This window comes from Littorina saxatilis, linkage group LG6 (assembly GCF_037325665.1).
Source record: "Littorina saxatilis isolate snail1 linkage group LG6, US_GU_Lsax_2.0, whole genome shotgun sequence".
Lineage (NCBI taxonomy): Eukaryota > Metazoa > Mollusca > Gastropoda > Littorinimorpha > Littorinidae > Littorina > Littorina saxatilis.
The window spans coordinates 10,014,896-10,030,628 of NC_090250.1; the positions used below are offsets into that span (position 1 = coordinate 10,014,896).

At 43.9% G+C, this 15,733-nt stretch overlaps 1 protein-coding gene across 3 annotated transcripts in view; it reads left to right on the top strand.

Annotated features, from left to right (window-relative positions):
* Positions 1-15,339, top strand: part of LOC138968460 (inverted formin-2-like) — a 45,487-nt gene extending 30,148 nt beyond the window's left edge. For all 3 annotated transcript variants that reach the window (XM_070341033.1, XM_070341034.1, XM_070341035.1), the window contains 14 exons: positions 684-799; positions 1,477-1,636; positions 2,440-2,618; positions 3,102-3,181; positions 4,165-4,381; positions 5,205-5,517; positions 6,075-6,232; positions 6,650-6,814; positions 7,278-7,535; positions 8,650-8,831; positions 9,544-9,664; positions 10,357-10,521; positions 13,675-13,756; positions 14,227-15,339. In XM_070341033.1, the coding sequence (XP_070197134.1) occupies positions 684-799; positions 1,477-1,636; positions 2,440-2,618; positions 3,102-3,181; positions 4,165-4,381; positions 5,205-5,517; positions 6,075-6,232; positions 6,650-6,814; positions 7,278-7,535; positions 8,650-8,831; positions 9,544-9,664; positions 10,357-10,521; positions 13,675-13,756; positions 14,227-14,405 (2,375 nt within the window). In that variant the 3' untranslated portion in view covers positions 14,406-15,339. The remainder of the gene's footprint in view (positions 1-683; positions 800-1,476; positions 1,637-2,439; positions 2,619-3,101; positions 3,182-4,164; positions 4,382-5,204; positions 5,518-6,074; positions 6,233-6,649; positions 6,815-7,277; positions 7,536-8,649; positions 8,832-9,543; positions 9,665-10,356; positions 10,522-13,674; positions 13,757-14,226) is intronic.
* Positions 15,340-15,733: the final 394 nt, after the last annotated feature.

The window sequence follows — 15,733 nt, forward strand, 5'->3', positions numbered from 1 at the left end:
GAGTTTGTGCCATTATGGATGTCCCTGTTTAATTTCGATTAGTTTGTATTACATGTATTATGCACGGCTAGTTGACAGATTAGTTTTGATGAGTTTGTAGCAATAATTATGGCTGAGGAGCCAGATGATCCCTTATCAATATTTGGGACACAACTTGTTCAAGAATTAAAATGTTCTTCTTGGAGCAACACCGTATCCGTGTTATCTCTTTGCTTGCTTAATTGCTTGTTAACTTGAAAATGTGATTACATTGATTGATTAATGGCATTGTTGTTTTTGCTTCCGTTTCTTTCTTGATTACGTGATTGAATAATTGATGCATTGATGGATTTATTTGTTGGTTTGTTGGTTGATTGGTTTTTCGAATGGATGGATGGATGGATGGATGGATCGACGGACGGATAGGCTGACGGACGGACGGACGGATAAACGGACTAACAGACGGACGGACGGACAAACAGACGGATGGATGGATGGATGGATGGATGGTCTGTTTGCTGGTTATATTACTGAATTGCTTCATTGATTAATTGATTGATTAACTGCTTGCCTGCTTGCTTGCTTGCTTGCTTGCTTGCTTGCTTGCTTGATTGATTGATTGATTGATTGATTGATTGATTGATTGATTGATTGATTGATTGATTGATTGATTGATTAATTGACTGATCAACTGACTGTTGCAGCACTACAGACGAACAATTTAATGGTGAAGATGCAGATATTTGAGCTGTTGTCAGCGCTGTGTCTGTACTCCAAGGAAGGCTACTACCTCACTCTAGATGCGCTCGACAAATACAAGGTGAGACCTATGTCCCCTGTAAAACTCGACAAATACAAGGTGAGACCTATAATGTCCCCTGTAAAACTCGACAAATACAAGGTATAACCTATGTCACCTGTAAAACTCGACAAATACAAGGTATGGCTTCTCAAAAAAACAATCGTCTTCCATTTCTGTTATTTTACAAGTATGGGACAGTGGAATTAGCTATGGTTTAAAATTGTTCGCCTTGTGTGGCAAGATGTTTTAAAACAACACATTAAATTCCCGAGATGTCTTTTTTGTTGTCTACTGGTTCACCGATAGGTCCAAGTTCAAACGAAAGTATTTTTTTGCCTATAATTAAACGTTCCGTAGGCTGACCTTAGTTGTTTTGTTTTTGTGTTTTTTTGGTTAGTTGGTTGATGAATTGATGGATGGATTGATTGATTGATTGATTGATTGATTGATTGATTGATTGTTTGTGTGTTTGTTTGTTTGTTTGTGTGTTTATTTGCTTGTTTGTTTCTTGTTGGTTGGTTGTCTGTTTGGTTGATTGATGTATTGATTAATTGATGTATTGATTGATGTATTGATGTATTGATGTATTGATGGAGTGATTGTTTGATTGTTTGCTTTCTTGCTTGTTTGCTTGCATGCTTGTTCTGGTTGGCTGCTTTGTTCCTTTGTTAATAATGATTCCCACTGTCCCCCAGACGTGGCAGAAGCTGCCGTACCGGTTCAGCCTGCTGGTGACGGAGCTGGGCAAGGCGGACCTTGTGACGTACAGCACGTGCGTCATGGCGCTCGTCAACTCCGTCATCGTGGCCAACGAGAACATCAGGGACAGGGTCAGGATACGCAACGAGTTCATCGGTAAGGGGATAGTAGTTGGTTTTATCAATGTTTTATTTCTGTTTACATATTCATGAAATTAACATTAATTAAGGGTCCCACGCTCAGCCTTTAAGCTCTTTGCTTTTTTTTTCCAGCGCTAAACATACAGGACAGAAACAGAAAAAGGGACCCTTGCTCAGCCTCTAAGATTTTTTTTGAGACAGAGACCCTTGCTCAGCCTCTAAGATTTTCTTTGAGACAGAAACCCTTGCTCAGCCTTTAAGATTTTTTGAGACAGAGACACTTGTTCAGCCCTTTAACCTGTTTTTTTAGAGACAGAGACCCTTGTTCAGCCTTTGACCTGTTTTTTTTAGAGACAGAGACCCTTGTTCATTTAGCCTTTAAGATTTTTTCAGAGACAGAGACCCTTGCTCAGCCTTTAAGATTTTTTGAGACAGAGACCCTTGTTTTTTTAGAGACAAAGACCCTTGTTCAGCCTTTAACCTGTTTTTTTAGAGACAGAGACCCTTGTTCAGCCTTTGACCTGTTTTTTTAGAGACAGAGACCCTTGTTCAGCCTTTAAACTTTTTGTAGAGACAGAGATCCTTGTTCAGCCTTTAAGATTTTTTTTAGAGACAGAGACCCTTGTTTAGCCTTTAAGATTTTTTCAGAGACAGAGACCCTAGCTTGTTTAGCCTTTAAGATTTTTTCAGAGACAGAGACCCTTGTTCAGCCTTTAAGATTTTTTTTCAGAGACAGAGACCCCTTGTTCAGCCTTTAAGATTTTTTTTCAGAGACAGAGACCCTTGTTCAGCCTTTAAGCTCTGTGTCTTCCCTTGCAGCGCTCAACATCCAGGAAGCGATTATTACAGTGCGCTATGACGAGGACAGAGATCTGCACGTGCAACTGGACGTGTTCGAGGAAGAGTTGTCTGCCGATGCTGACGCCCTCGAAGAGATGAATAACGACAACGTGGACATGTCTCAGCCACAGGAACTCTTCGCTGCCCTGCACAAAAAGGTGGGGCAGGTGGGGCAGGTGGGGTGATAGATTGGGGGCGGGGGGGGGGGGGGGGGGGGGGGGGTGGGGGTGGGGGTGGGGTGGGAGAGAATGGGGGCCGGGTAGCTCAGGTGGTAGAGATATCACTGGACTTGGACGGACTCGGGTCAACTTTATGTGTAGACTCAGAGACTGTATCCATGTCCCATCCCCGTGTCACCACAGTGGCACGTAAAGGACCTCGATCATTCTGCCATAAGTGCAGGTGGCTGGTTACACCTTGATACGCATTTCCCCCAATGAAAAAGCAACCCGAATTTCCATTCCCCACAGGACGATGGGATACAAATTCCAAATACCAAAATGATAGCGAGGAAATAAGTATATTGTTGAATCAATCGTGTGCCAAACAGAAGAGCACAAATAGGGTAAAACGATCAACTGATGTATTTTGCTCTTGTGATATCGCCGTACTATTATTTTATACTATTATTATGTTTTCAGGTTGCCGATACCCCGATAGCCATGTCACTGCTGGGAATACTGTACAACTTGTACCAAATAGACCCAAACTGTACCCACAGGTAAACACATAGTGCGGCTCTTTGCTGTCCACACACACACACACACACACACACACACACACACACACACACACACACACACACACACACACACACACACACGCGCGCACGCACGCACGCACGCACACACACACACACACACACACACACACACACACACACACACACTCACACACACACACACAAACGCACACACACACACACGCACTCACGCACATACACACACACGCACATACACACACACACACACACGCTCTTTCGTTCTTATTTTCTCGTTCCTTTCTTCTTGACCTTATTCTTATATTTTCAGTGGTTACCATACAATGAGGTAACTATACTAGGAGGACCAGAGAGGTAGGCCACATTTTGAAACCACAAAGATAACCAACCCTTCAGAGGCACTGAGTGTGTGCTAACATTAACACACTAATAACAAACTCTTCATCACGACTAAGAGTTCAGTCGTACAAGCGAGAAAAAGAAAGTGGAAGGGAAGGAATTATACGTGTAAACCTACATTCCTTCTCTTGCAGGCGATCGTGTTCACCCCCACAGCTCTTGTCAGGCTTTGACACATATCTGTTCAGGCTTGTACACAGCTTTACTCAGGCTTTTACACAGATATTTTCAGGCTTTCACACTCATTTTTTCAGGCTTTTACACAGCTCTTTTCGGGATTTTACACAGAATCAGCGCATCCTTCAACTTAAAACCAATGCCAAGAATGAACGGCAGTCTCGCTGTTTCATAATTATGTAGAACGGGATTTTTTTTGGAATTAATTTCAAAAGTGACTCTTATGTCAACTGCTAAATTTTGTCAGCGAAAATGTCTCTCTCTGTACGGACACCGAATGCAGGCAATATATGTTAATTGTTGGTATGGTCAACGAATGCTCTTATTGCATGTAGAAGCCTAAAAAGATCTGTGCAGGAGAATATAATCCTGTAATGACAGTAATTTTGGAATGCTTTCCTTTTCAGTGAAGGCACATGGCTTCTTCTGGAGCGTCTTACCCGCGAGGCTGTCGAGAACGCACTTGAAGCGGAGAACGTGTTGAAACAGGCGCGGTCCCTGGCCTCACAGAGAGAGGACAAAGCGGTGCAAACAGAGGATTCCGAGCTGAAGAGTCCGGGAGCAAGGCTACAGAGAAGATCGGGGATTCTCGGCTCTAGGAGCGGACAGGCATCAGATTCACAGGTACGTGTACAGGAAAATGTCAAGAAAAATTGGTCTGCAAAATGGAGGGTTTTTTGTTGGGAATTTGATGGTCGAGTTTCATTACAAGGGAGGTAACTGCTTGGCCGTTCACTCTATTTCTTATTTACTGCGTTACTTGAATTCAAAGAACAGCTGTCAAATTGAATATGAAAGCTCTGTTTCTATATTCCACTGAAGTGTCGAAAACACGTGAACATGAGCACGTGTGAAGTGATTTGTCAGAGGAAGAGCAAGGGCATTAATTCACTCTTTCACAACCTATACAATCCCGACGGAGTTATTTCAGAAAATCGTCTATTGAGCCAGTGGTCGACATCTCCAAGTCTTTTTTTACCAACCGTGCTGTACCAAGGCGTCGTACACTTCGCGACATGAACTTTGGCCTATTAACTTCATGCTTTAACGTTTCTGCACTGAACAATACTGTGACAAGACTGACCCGTCATTTTCAGACTTCAACACAAGATTCTGCATTAACAATACTGTGACAAGAACGACCCGTCATTTTCAGACTACAACACAAGTTTCTGTACTAAACAATACTGTGACAAGACTGACCCGTCATTTTCAGACTACAACACAAGATTCTGCATTAACCATACTGTGACAAGACTGACCCGTCATTTTCAGACTACAACACAAGATTCTGCATTAACAATACTGTGACAAGAACGACCCGTCATTTTCAGACTACAACACAAGATTCTACATTAACCATACTGTGACAAGACTGACCCGTCATTTTCAGACTACAACACAAGATTCTACATTAACAATGACAAGATTGACCCGTCATTTTCAGACTTCAACACAGGGCGGACTAGCCCCACCCCCACCCGCACCCCCACCGCCCCCATCACCCGGCGGAGCCCCTCCCCCTCCACCTCCACCACCCCCTCCTTCTCCAGGTGGGTTGTGTCCCCCTCCTCCTCCTCCCCCCGCCCCCCTCTCACCCGGTGCCCCGCCCCCACCATTACCTCCCATGTCGCCAGGGGGCGTGCAACTCCGTCACGTGACCGCGGCTGTACCGGAAGTGAAGCCCATCAAGACACCCTCGCCGTCTGTCAAGATGAAGACGTTCACGTGGAACAAACTGCCCCCCGCCATGGTTAGACGTGAGTGATGTGTGTGTGTGTGTGTGAATACGAATACGAATAAACTTTATTTTCATGACACGTATTGTTTATAAGACACGCGAAGAAAGAGAACAAAAAGAATTCATTGTTTCTTTTTTTAGGAAAGTGTATACAAACTCCCCCAATTTTGTTTGTAGAGTATCTACTTGCTAAAGTTGACTTTGTGTGCAGTGTGTGCAGTGTGTGTGTGTGTGTGTGTGTGTGTGTGTGTGTGTGTGTGTGTGTGTGTGTGTGTGTGTGTGTGCGTGTGTGTGTGTGTGTGTGTGTGTGTGCGTTCGTGTGTGTGTGTGTGTGTGTGTGTGTGTGTGTGTCTGTGTGTTTGTGTGTCAAGACAAAAACGTTCACGTGGAATAACCCCCCATCCCCGGCATGGTAGGATTTTTATTTCAAGAGTCCATCGTAAGTTGAGAGTTGAACAAGATGCGTATCAATATTACTGTAGAGCAAGCTAGAGGAGCGTTTTCGCACAGAAGACCCCATCCCATCCCAAGACAACTGGTAAAAGAATTGTAAAATGAATACCGTGTTGTTTTCAGAGAGCAGTGTGTGGGGAGACGTGAACAAGATGAGGGACAGCATCTCAGTGGAATACGGCAAGCTTGAGGAGCTCTTCGCGCAGAAGACACCAGCACATCCCGCGCCCACAGACAAGGCTGACAGCAACGTTCTGAAGAGACAATCAACGTCCATGGAGGTGAGTCATCTTGAACGACGGGCGCAATGGCCTAGAGGATGATAAGTCTCCAAAGCGGAAGATCGTTGGTTTGGATCCCGGTCGCGCCTGGTGGTTTAAGGGTGGAGATTATTCTATTATCCCAGGTCAACTTACTTGATGGTACCTTGTCCCCCTTCGTGTGTACAAACAAGCACAAGACCAAGGGCGCACGGAAGAGATCCTGTAATCTATGTCAAAATATGTGTTACAGAAACACGAAAATACCAAGCATTCCAAGCTCGCTGAAGCTCGCATTTTTCATGATCCACTAACTTCGACCAGTATTTGTAATATCCACTGAGACTCGGCATTGGAACCTCTACGTATCGAGCCCTCTTCTCTTTACATACGTGTATCACTTGTGTATTCAGCCCACCTCTATGTATCTGTGTTCAGGTGACACTGCTGGACGCCAAGCGAAGCATGAACGTCAACATCTTCCTCAAGCAGTTCCGCAAGACCGACGCCGCCATTGTTGACCTCATTAAAAACGCAGACTACCGCGCCATCGGCTCCGAGAAGCTGAAAGGACTCATAAAGCATCTTCCGACTATGGATGAGGTGAGCTGAGGCAGAGATGCTGATTCTTATAAGTTCGTTACAAAGAGAGAAAATGGAGAGACAAGACAAGGCAAGACAAAACAAAATCTTTATTATCGAGGGTAATAGATAAGCAAGAATATTCGCTTTTTTACATCCAGCCCTCGCCCTAGCCTAGATTGGGTCAACTAGAACAAGAACCAAAAAAAACATATAACCAAAGAACTATCAGAGCAAACTGTACACATTATAACTGGACTGTACGTACAGATAAAGACATCGATTAGAGAGAGATAGAGAGACTGAGGCAGACAGACACACTAACAGACTGACAGACAGACCGACAAGACATACGGACAGACGCACAGCAAAAGAGCTAGCCGAGGGTGTCATGCTTGCATTGTTAAATGTGAAAGGGTGACGCAGTGATCTCCCTTGTCACCATATAATTGTTCTACTTGCTAATACTTGACTCTTCTTTCAGGCGGAGCTTATGAAAAACTACGACGGAGATCCCGAGAAGCTGGGCAGCGCGGAGAAGTTCTTCCTCAAGCTGATGGAGCTGCCGTGCTACAAGCTTCGCCTGGAGGCCATGTTGCTCCAGGCTGAGCTTCCCTCCCAGCTTTCCACAGTCCGGCCGCACATCTCTGTCGTCAACAGCATCTGCAGAAGGCTGTATGATAACACCTCGCTGAAGAAGTTCTTGCGCTTTGTACTTCATGCTGGCAACTTTATCAACCAGGTGAGTTAATGTGTGGCTTTGTGTGTGTGTGTTTGTTTGTTTTTATCAAGGTCAGGGTGTCTGCATAATTCTCTGGTCAACACCTCCTCAAAACAGTTCTTTCGCTTTGTGCTTCATGCTTGCAACTTGATCACCAAGGTGAGTTAAAATCCAAAAGCAGAAAGACTGCTGAAGTTAAGAAAATTCAGAATTAAAAAACAAGAAAGGTAGGTGATTTAAACGTTGAATTATTGACAAAACAAAACGTTATACATACTCCAGGTGAGTTGGTTTCCTTGAAGGTTATGATAGGGTGGGGGTCTGCATATTTTTCTGGTTAAATAGCAACTACAGGAGGCTGTAGGAGAACACATCCTTGAAGAAGTTCATGCGCTTTGTGCTTCATGCTTGCAACTTTCTAACCAGGTGAGTGGTGTGTTCGTCAATCAATATCAATCAATATGAGGCTTATATCGCGCGTATTCCGTGGGTACAGTTCTAAGCGCAGGTTTTTGTTTGTTTGTGTGTGTGTGTGTGTGGTGTGTTCGTAAAACGTGGATGACTATTAATATTATGGACGGGATGGAGGGAGGGGTCTGCACATCTCTCTTGCCATCAGCATCTGGAGGAGGTTAGTCACACGAAGCACAGTTGCCACCAGTCAATTGGTTTCAAGATTCAGAGTATAGTGTGGGGAACCCAAATGGGCAAACGAGCTCACACGTAACGAGAACATTCTGGAATGCTGAAGAAGAAGAAGGTTTCAAGATGCAGACTTATTTTCCCAGCCGCATGGGGCGGTTAAAACACGGCGGCGGATGTTCGTGCAATGTGCATGTCATATCATGATTATGCAAGGGTAATAACTCTAACACTAATACACTTCAACTGTCAATATATCGATGGAACATTTGATTTCCCTTCTTTGAGCCATGCGACGCCAGAGTCCGACAAAAACTCGCTTTTAGGCTGCCAGCCGAGCATGTTAGTGGGCGTTCAAATGTAAAATTTAATCTATTCAAAATTGATCGATTCATTAATGCTAGCGCGGTCTCGGAGGAACTCTGACAGTCTCGATCTGTGTAAAATGTCATATTTTGGTCAAAAGTACAGATAACGTATGTTGTCCCTGCAGGGCAGCAGCGCGGGCGGGGCGAGTGGGTTCCGCATGAGCTCGTTGACCAAGCTGGCGATGACCAAGTCCAACAACCCGCGCGTGACACTGCTACACGTGCTGGTGGAAGAGGCGCTCACCAAGGACGCCAAGGCGCTCAGCTTCGTGAACGACATGCTGGACGATCTGCAGAAAGCTTGCCGGTAGGGACCCCCCGATCCACCCCCCCCCCCCCCCCCCATCCCCCACTGTTTTTTGTTTTTTTCTTTATTACATCCCCCACTGTTGTTGTATGTGTGTGTAAGTTGGTAGCGGAAGAGGCGCTGAACAAAGACACCAAGGCGCTCAGCTTCGTGGACGATCTGCAGGTAGCTTGCCGGTAGACACAATCTGGTGTTTTTTTTCTTACCAATCAACCTTTCTTTTAATTTTGTTTGACCTTATCTCTTTTTTCTTATTTGTAACATGTGTTGTTGTTGTTGTTGTTGTTGTTGTTGTTGTTGTATTCTTGTTGTTGTTGGTGGGGGTGGTGGTGGTGGAGGTGTTGTTGTTGTTGTTGTTATTGTTGTTGTCGCCGGTAGCCACAATCCGGTTTTTTTCAAACCTTCAATCCTTCTTTGAATTTTTGCTTGGTTTAACGATATATATATTTTTTTTTGTAACATCAGACGCATGCTGATGGCTTCAGACCTTCGTTCCCGTTTTCTTTTGTTCTCCTCTTCTTTTTCTTAAGTAGGGGGGGGGGGGGGGGGAGCATACATTTTCCTTGGTTCTTTTTTTCAGCAATCAATTCACGAATTCTACTACTCGTATCATAGACACACACTCACATAACAAACACTTTTTTTCAACCTGTTGTTCAGGTGTTTTGATTGTAAATCAAACTATTCACGCTATCTGTTTTACCTGTTCCAGGTGTTCTGTGGACGGCGTGAAGAACGAGTTCAACCAGGTGAAGAACAATGTGAGGAAGCTCCAAAAACAACTGGAAAACGTGGGTGAGGAGGTCAGGACACAGTTCAAGGACTTCCTGGAGGTATGCTGGTGTGTGTGTGTGTGTGTGTGTGTGTGTTTGTATTTGTGTGTGTGTTTGTATTAATTTTGTGTGAGTGAGTGTGTTTTTGTGTGAGTGTGTGAGTGTGTGTTTGTGTGTGTGTGTGTGTGTGTGTGTGTGTGTGTGTGTGTGTGTGTGTGTGTGTGTGTGTGTGTGTGTGTGTAGCTGGCTGTCTGTCTGTCTGTCTGTGTCTGTGTATGTGAAAACACGTGCTTGAAAGTGGTTTTGGTTCTTGATTTCTTGTATAAGTGGTGTTTTACCTGCTTGTCTATACCACAGTTTGCCTGTAGTATGTGTTGGTTGTCTCTTTCTGTCTGTCTGTCTCTTCTCTCTCTGTCACTGTCTCTGTCTCTGTCTCTCTCTCTCCTCTCTCTCTCCTCTCTCTCTCTCTCTCTCTCTCTCTCTCTCTGGCTCTCTCTCTCTCTCATTCTCTCTCTCTGGCTTTCTCTCTCTCTCTCTCTCTCTCTCTCTCTCTCTCTCTCACACACACTCTCATTCTCTCTCTCTCTCTGGCTCTCTATCTCTCTCTCTCATTCTCTCTCTCTCTCTCTCTCTCTCTCTCTCTCTCTCTCTCTCTCTCTCTCTCTCTCTCTCTCTCTCTCTGTCGCCATCTCTTTTTTTTTCCTTTCTAATTTGTGCCGCCTCGTCAAACAGTTGTTCCTCGCTCTGTGCAGGAGGCGGAGTCTGATCTTGGTGACGTGGAGGAAGGGTTTGAGCGACTGACCACCAACAGTAAGCGTCTGGCGGGACACTTCTGTGAGAACGAGAACACTTTCAACATCGACGAGTTCCTCGAAACCTTCAAAGAGTTCTGCGAGAACGTCAGGGCTTGCGAACAGGTAGGGCTATCGAGTCTGTTTCAGGGCTTGCGAACAGGTAGGGCTATCGAGTCTGTTTCAGGGCTAGCGAACAGGTAGAGCTATTGAGTCTGTTTCAGGGCCGGATCTGGGGGGAGGAGGAGGGGGTCCTGGCGGGTTAAAAAAAACACCCCACCCCGGCCCACCCCACACGCTATACACCCCCTTAAATGGCAAATGTTCATTTTTTTCTCAAGTAGAAATCCGCCCACCCCCTCCCCACCCCTTCTCTTGTAAATGTTCATTTTTTCTCAAGGGGAAATACCCCCACCCCCTTCCCATCCCTTATCTGGCACATTTTGTATTGTTTTCTTAAAGGCACAGTGCAGCTCACAGCCTTCGTTGTGCGTTTTTGTTGCAGCTGACTGCATTTACAGTTCAAAAATCCTCCTATGGTAGTAAAACAAACCCAAAACTACCCAACGACGACATCTGTGAAGCTCGACAGTTTCTTGTTCACGCGAGTGCATAAATTAACCTAGTTATTACGTGGTGTTTGGTCGGAGTTCGATTCAACTGAGTGATTCCGGCCTCCATTTTGTTTTACACAAGCTCATGATGACGTCTGACATAGTTTGCTAGTGACGTGTCTTTTTGCGCATGATGTGGTGATCTACCTGATCTAAATTTAGATCCAAAAATAGGTCAAGAGAAGCCGGGTCCGAGTACGAAATTAAATCGTAAAAAAATCGCAGTTCTTGACTCTTTGGGTGCAAGTCAATGAAACTTGGTAGTTCTTCTAACGGATAGCTGCCTGAGGTATGACTAAAAGCCTCAGGGGCTCCGTGCACCTGGATTTGACAAGTTCAGTACCTTTAAGGAGAAATCCCTCACCCCCTTCCTATCTCTTGTATGGCAAATGTTCCGTTTTTATCACGGGGAGACTGCCCCTTTCTGATGCTAAATTTCGGCCTTGCCAGTCTCTGTTACCCTTTTGGCTCAATTAAGGTCAACCATAACGAACATCCAAGGCATTGAACAAATTAGTGAGTCATTTACGTTGTGCTTTGTCGTTCTGTTTTGTTTTCAATGAAAAGCAAAACAAACATGCATGCTAGGCACACGAAGGAAAAATGGCACAAAATGTGAAAAACCATAGAATATACAAATGATGAATTAAGAAGCAAAAACAACAACAGATAAATATTGGAAATTAATTGTCTTCAACTGTGAACACGCAAGCATAAGAAAAGATCCTGTAATCCATGTCAGAGTTTGGTTGGTTATAGAATCATGAAAACATCCAGCACACATCCCCCGAAATCGGCGAATTGCTGCCTAAATGGCGGGGTAAAAACGGTCATACACGTAAACACCCGAGTGCACGTGGGAGTTTCAACAAATGAACGAAGAAGAAGAAGAAGAAGAAGAAGAAGAAGAAGAAGAAGAAGAACTGTGAACTCAACCTTAATTCATTAATCTCAAACGAAATGAGGTAGAGCACAGTGTTTAGAGATATGATAACCAAAGGGAAGTAAGCGGTATACATGCATACGACATGTGTAATGGAGTTAGCGAAAGTTATACGGGTCGAAACTCCTGGCACATGAGAGAATAACAAGTCGCGAAAGGCGAAATTACTACAATTACTACAGGAAATGATAAAGAATAAGATGAAATCATTTTTGGATCGATTTCTTAAATTTTTATCGTAAGACTAATTAATCTATTTTCGTTAATTGTGATCACATTTTAAGAGTAAACATGACATATTTATATAATTTTAGATTCAGAAAATGATGAGGAATACGATGCAATCAGTCTGTTTTGCAAAAAAATCGATTTTAATGACAACTTTAATGAGCAAACTCATTAATTAATTTTTAAGCCTCCAAGCTGAAATGCAATACCTTCTTCTTCTTCTGCGTTCGTGGGCTGAAACTCCCACGTACACTTGTGTTTTTTGCACGAGTGGAATTTTACGTGTATGACCGTTTTTTACCCCGCCATTTAGGCAGCCATACGCCGTTTTCGGAGGAAGCATGCTGGGTATTTTCGTGTTTCTATAACCCACCGAACTCTGACATGGATTACAGGATCTTTTTCGTGCGCACTTGGTCTTGTGCTTGCGTGTACACACGGGGGTGTTCGGACACCGAGGAGAGTCTGCACACAAAGTTGACTCTGAGAAATAAATCTCTCGCCGAACGTGGGGACGAACTCACGCTGACAGCGGCCAACTGGATACAAATCCAGCGCGCTACCGACTGAGCTACATCCCCGCCCTGAAATGCAATACCCAAGTCCGGGCTTCGTCGAAGATTACTTGACCAAAATTTCAACCAATTTGGTTGAAAAATGAGAGCGTGACAGTGCCGCCTCAACTTTCACGAAAAGCCGGATATGACGTCATCAAAGACATTTATCAAAAAAATTAAAAAAAACATCTGGAGATACCATACTCAGGATCTCTCATGTCAAGTTTCATGAAGATCGGTCCAGTAGTTTTCTCTGAATCGCTCTACACACACACACACACACACACACACACACACACACACACACACACACACACACACACACACACACACACACACACACATACACCACGACCCTCGTCTCGATTCCCCCCTCTACTACGTTAAAACATTTAGTCAAAACTTGACTAAATGTAACGAGCACTGAAATGAACAAGCAGCTTCCAACCTCAAAAGACTGGTTCCGCATGACTTTCGCGTACTCCATTACACATGTCGTGTACACTACATTGGGGTGTGCACGTTAAAGATCCCACGATTGACAAAACGGTCTTTCCTGGCAAAATTGTATAGGCATAGATAAAAATGTCCACCAAAATACCCGTGTGACTTGGAATAATAGGCCGTGAAAAGTAGGATATGCGCCGAAATGGCTGCGATCTGCTGGCCGATGTGAATGCGTGATATATTGTGTAAAAAAATTCCATCTCACACGGCATAAATAAATCCCTGCGCCTTGAATATGTGTGCGATATAAATTGCATAAAATAAAAATAAAAAAATAAAAAAATAAATCCCCGCGCTTAGAACTGTACCCACGGAATACGCGCGATATAAGCCTCATATTGATTGATTGATGGATTGATGTCGTATGCATTTACAGCGCTTACTTCCCTTTAATTATCATACCTCAATTCATTAATGTTGTTTCTTTCAGGAACTGGAGAATCGGAAGCAAGTAACACAGAAAGCTGAAATGAGGAAGAAAGCACACGAGGAGCTGCTTGAAAAACGAAAAAGTATGATCATTTGTTGTTGTCCTGCATGACTTACGTTTGGTGTCTTCATCTGTATTTCATTTGACTTCGATCACTTGCTCTTTTCTGTTCTGTCTGTCATTCTTGTTTGCTTGTGTGTTTTTTTGGTTGGTTGTTACGTTTGTTTGTTTGCTTTTTCCTTTCTTTCTGTCTGTCTTTCTTTCTTTCTTTCATTCTATCTTTCTCTCTTTTTTTTCTGTCTTTCTTTTATCTCATCTACCTCCGTTCTCTCTCTTACTTTACAGCTTTTTTTACTTTCCCTGGGCCCTGCTGTTATTGCTTGTTTTGTATTTATTCTTCTTTCTTTTTTTTTACGTCCTTCCATTTGTACACAACCTAGTTATCTCTCGCCCCTTCCCTACAATAGCACTTAGAACACATAATCTGCTGAGCATTGCGACATCAAACCCAACGTGAACTACCATTTTGTTTTGTTTTTCTTTTCCACTTAGGTGCTCACAAGGACGGGTTGATAGCAGCGGTCAAAGGTCACAACCACGGTCAAGGTCAGGACAAGAAGATCGTGGACAACCTGGTGAGTGAGATCAAGCGAGGCAACGTCCTGAGGCGTCTCTCCATGAAGCGCAAGACCAACCTCGCCTGCAAGGAAGTGGAGACCAGCAAAATGTAGATCTTCTCCTTCTCCTTCGCTTCTTCGGACGTCCAGCAGGGCTCTCTAAACTGTGGGTCCCTGCGTCGTATACGCACTAAAGATGACGAAAACACGTACTAGAAATTCTCCAAGGGGGTCCCGCGACTTCTTACCAGATTTTTGACATTTAGTTTTTGTTTTGTTTTTTTAGGAAGGTGATAGAGTACAGTAAAGGGATGAGAACTTGATAAAAACCACAATTTCATCGTTTGTCTTCCAATTACATAACTATAGCCGTATGGCATTGTAGCTATATGGCGTGTGTTCTGTCGACTTCTTATCGAACATTGGTGCTTTATTTGTTGTGGTCATCATCATCATCATCATCATCATCATCATCATCATCATCAGCAGCATCAGCATCATCACCATCACCATCATCATCGTCACCATCATCATCATCATCATCATCATCATCACCATCATCATAGTATCATCATCGTCGTCATCATCATCATCATCATCATCATCAGTCCCTGACTGAGACAGTCGTTAGGGGAACCAGAGTTGGGTGTGCGTTATCATTTCGTTGTGTGGGGGGTTCGGGGGGGGGGTGCAAGGTTAAGGTGGGTCATTGAGCTATTGGACATAAAAAAATAGGGTGGGGTGGGGGGAAGGAGAAAACAGTAAAAACGCTTCCGTTATCTCCGGATCGTCGCTGTTTTCCATATATTTTAGAATTTGCATGCGAACTTAGAATGGGGATCAGATCATTTTGGAGAGAGTGTGTTAATTTTGGAGCTATGTTTATGCAATGATGCAATATGCCATTTATTAACATTTATTGTTGGATCTATGCTGGATATTTGTTCTTGTTGTGAGCTGCTGTGTATAGATATGTCCAATACTTGTGAAATAAAGCGATTGCCGTTTGATCGAAAACATTTGAAATAAAGCTTTTGTATGCACCAAGCCTGTAATATACTTGCTTTAAACAAACACATTCACAAAGTTACATTCAACGACTCTCTGTCTCTGTCTGTCTGTCTGTCTGTCTGTCTGTCTGTCTGTCTCTCTCTCTCTCTCTCACACACACACACACACACAAACACACTCAAGCACGCACACACAGACACGCACACACACACACACTCGCATGCTCGCACGTACCCCTCCAAACACACTCATGCATATATACGCACGCTAGCTCGCATGCACGTACTTACCCCTCCACACACACACACACGCACGCACACCCACCACCCCCACACACACACACCCTTATACAAGCAAGCACAACCAAATCAATACCTTTTAACAAGAACGCCTAAGTACACCGACTAGTCTAACAGAGGTGTGACATGAAA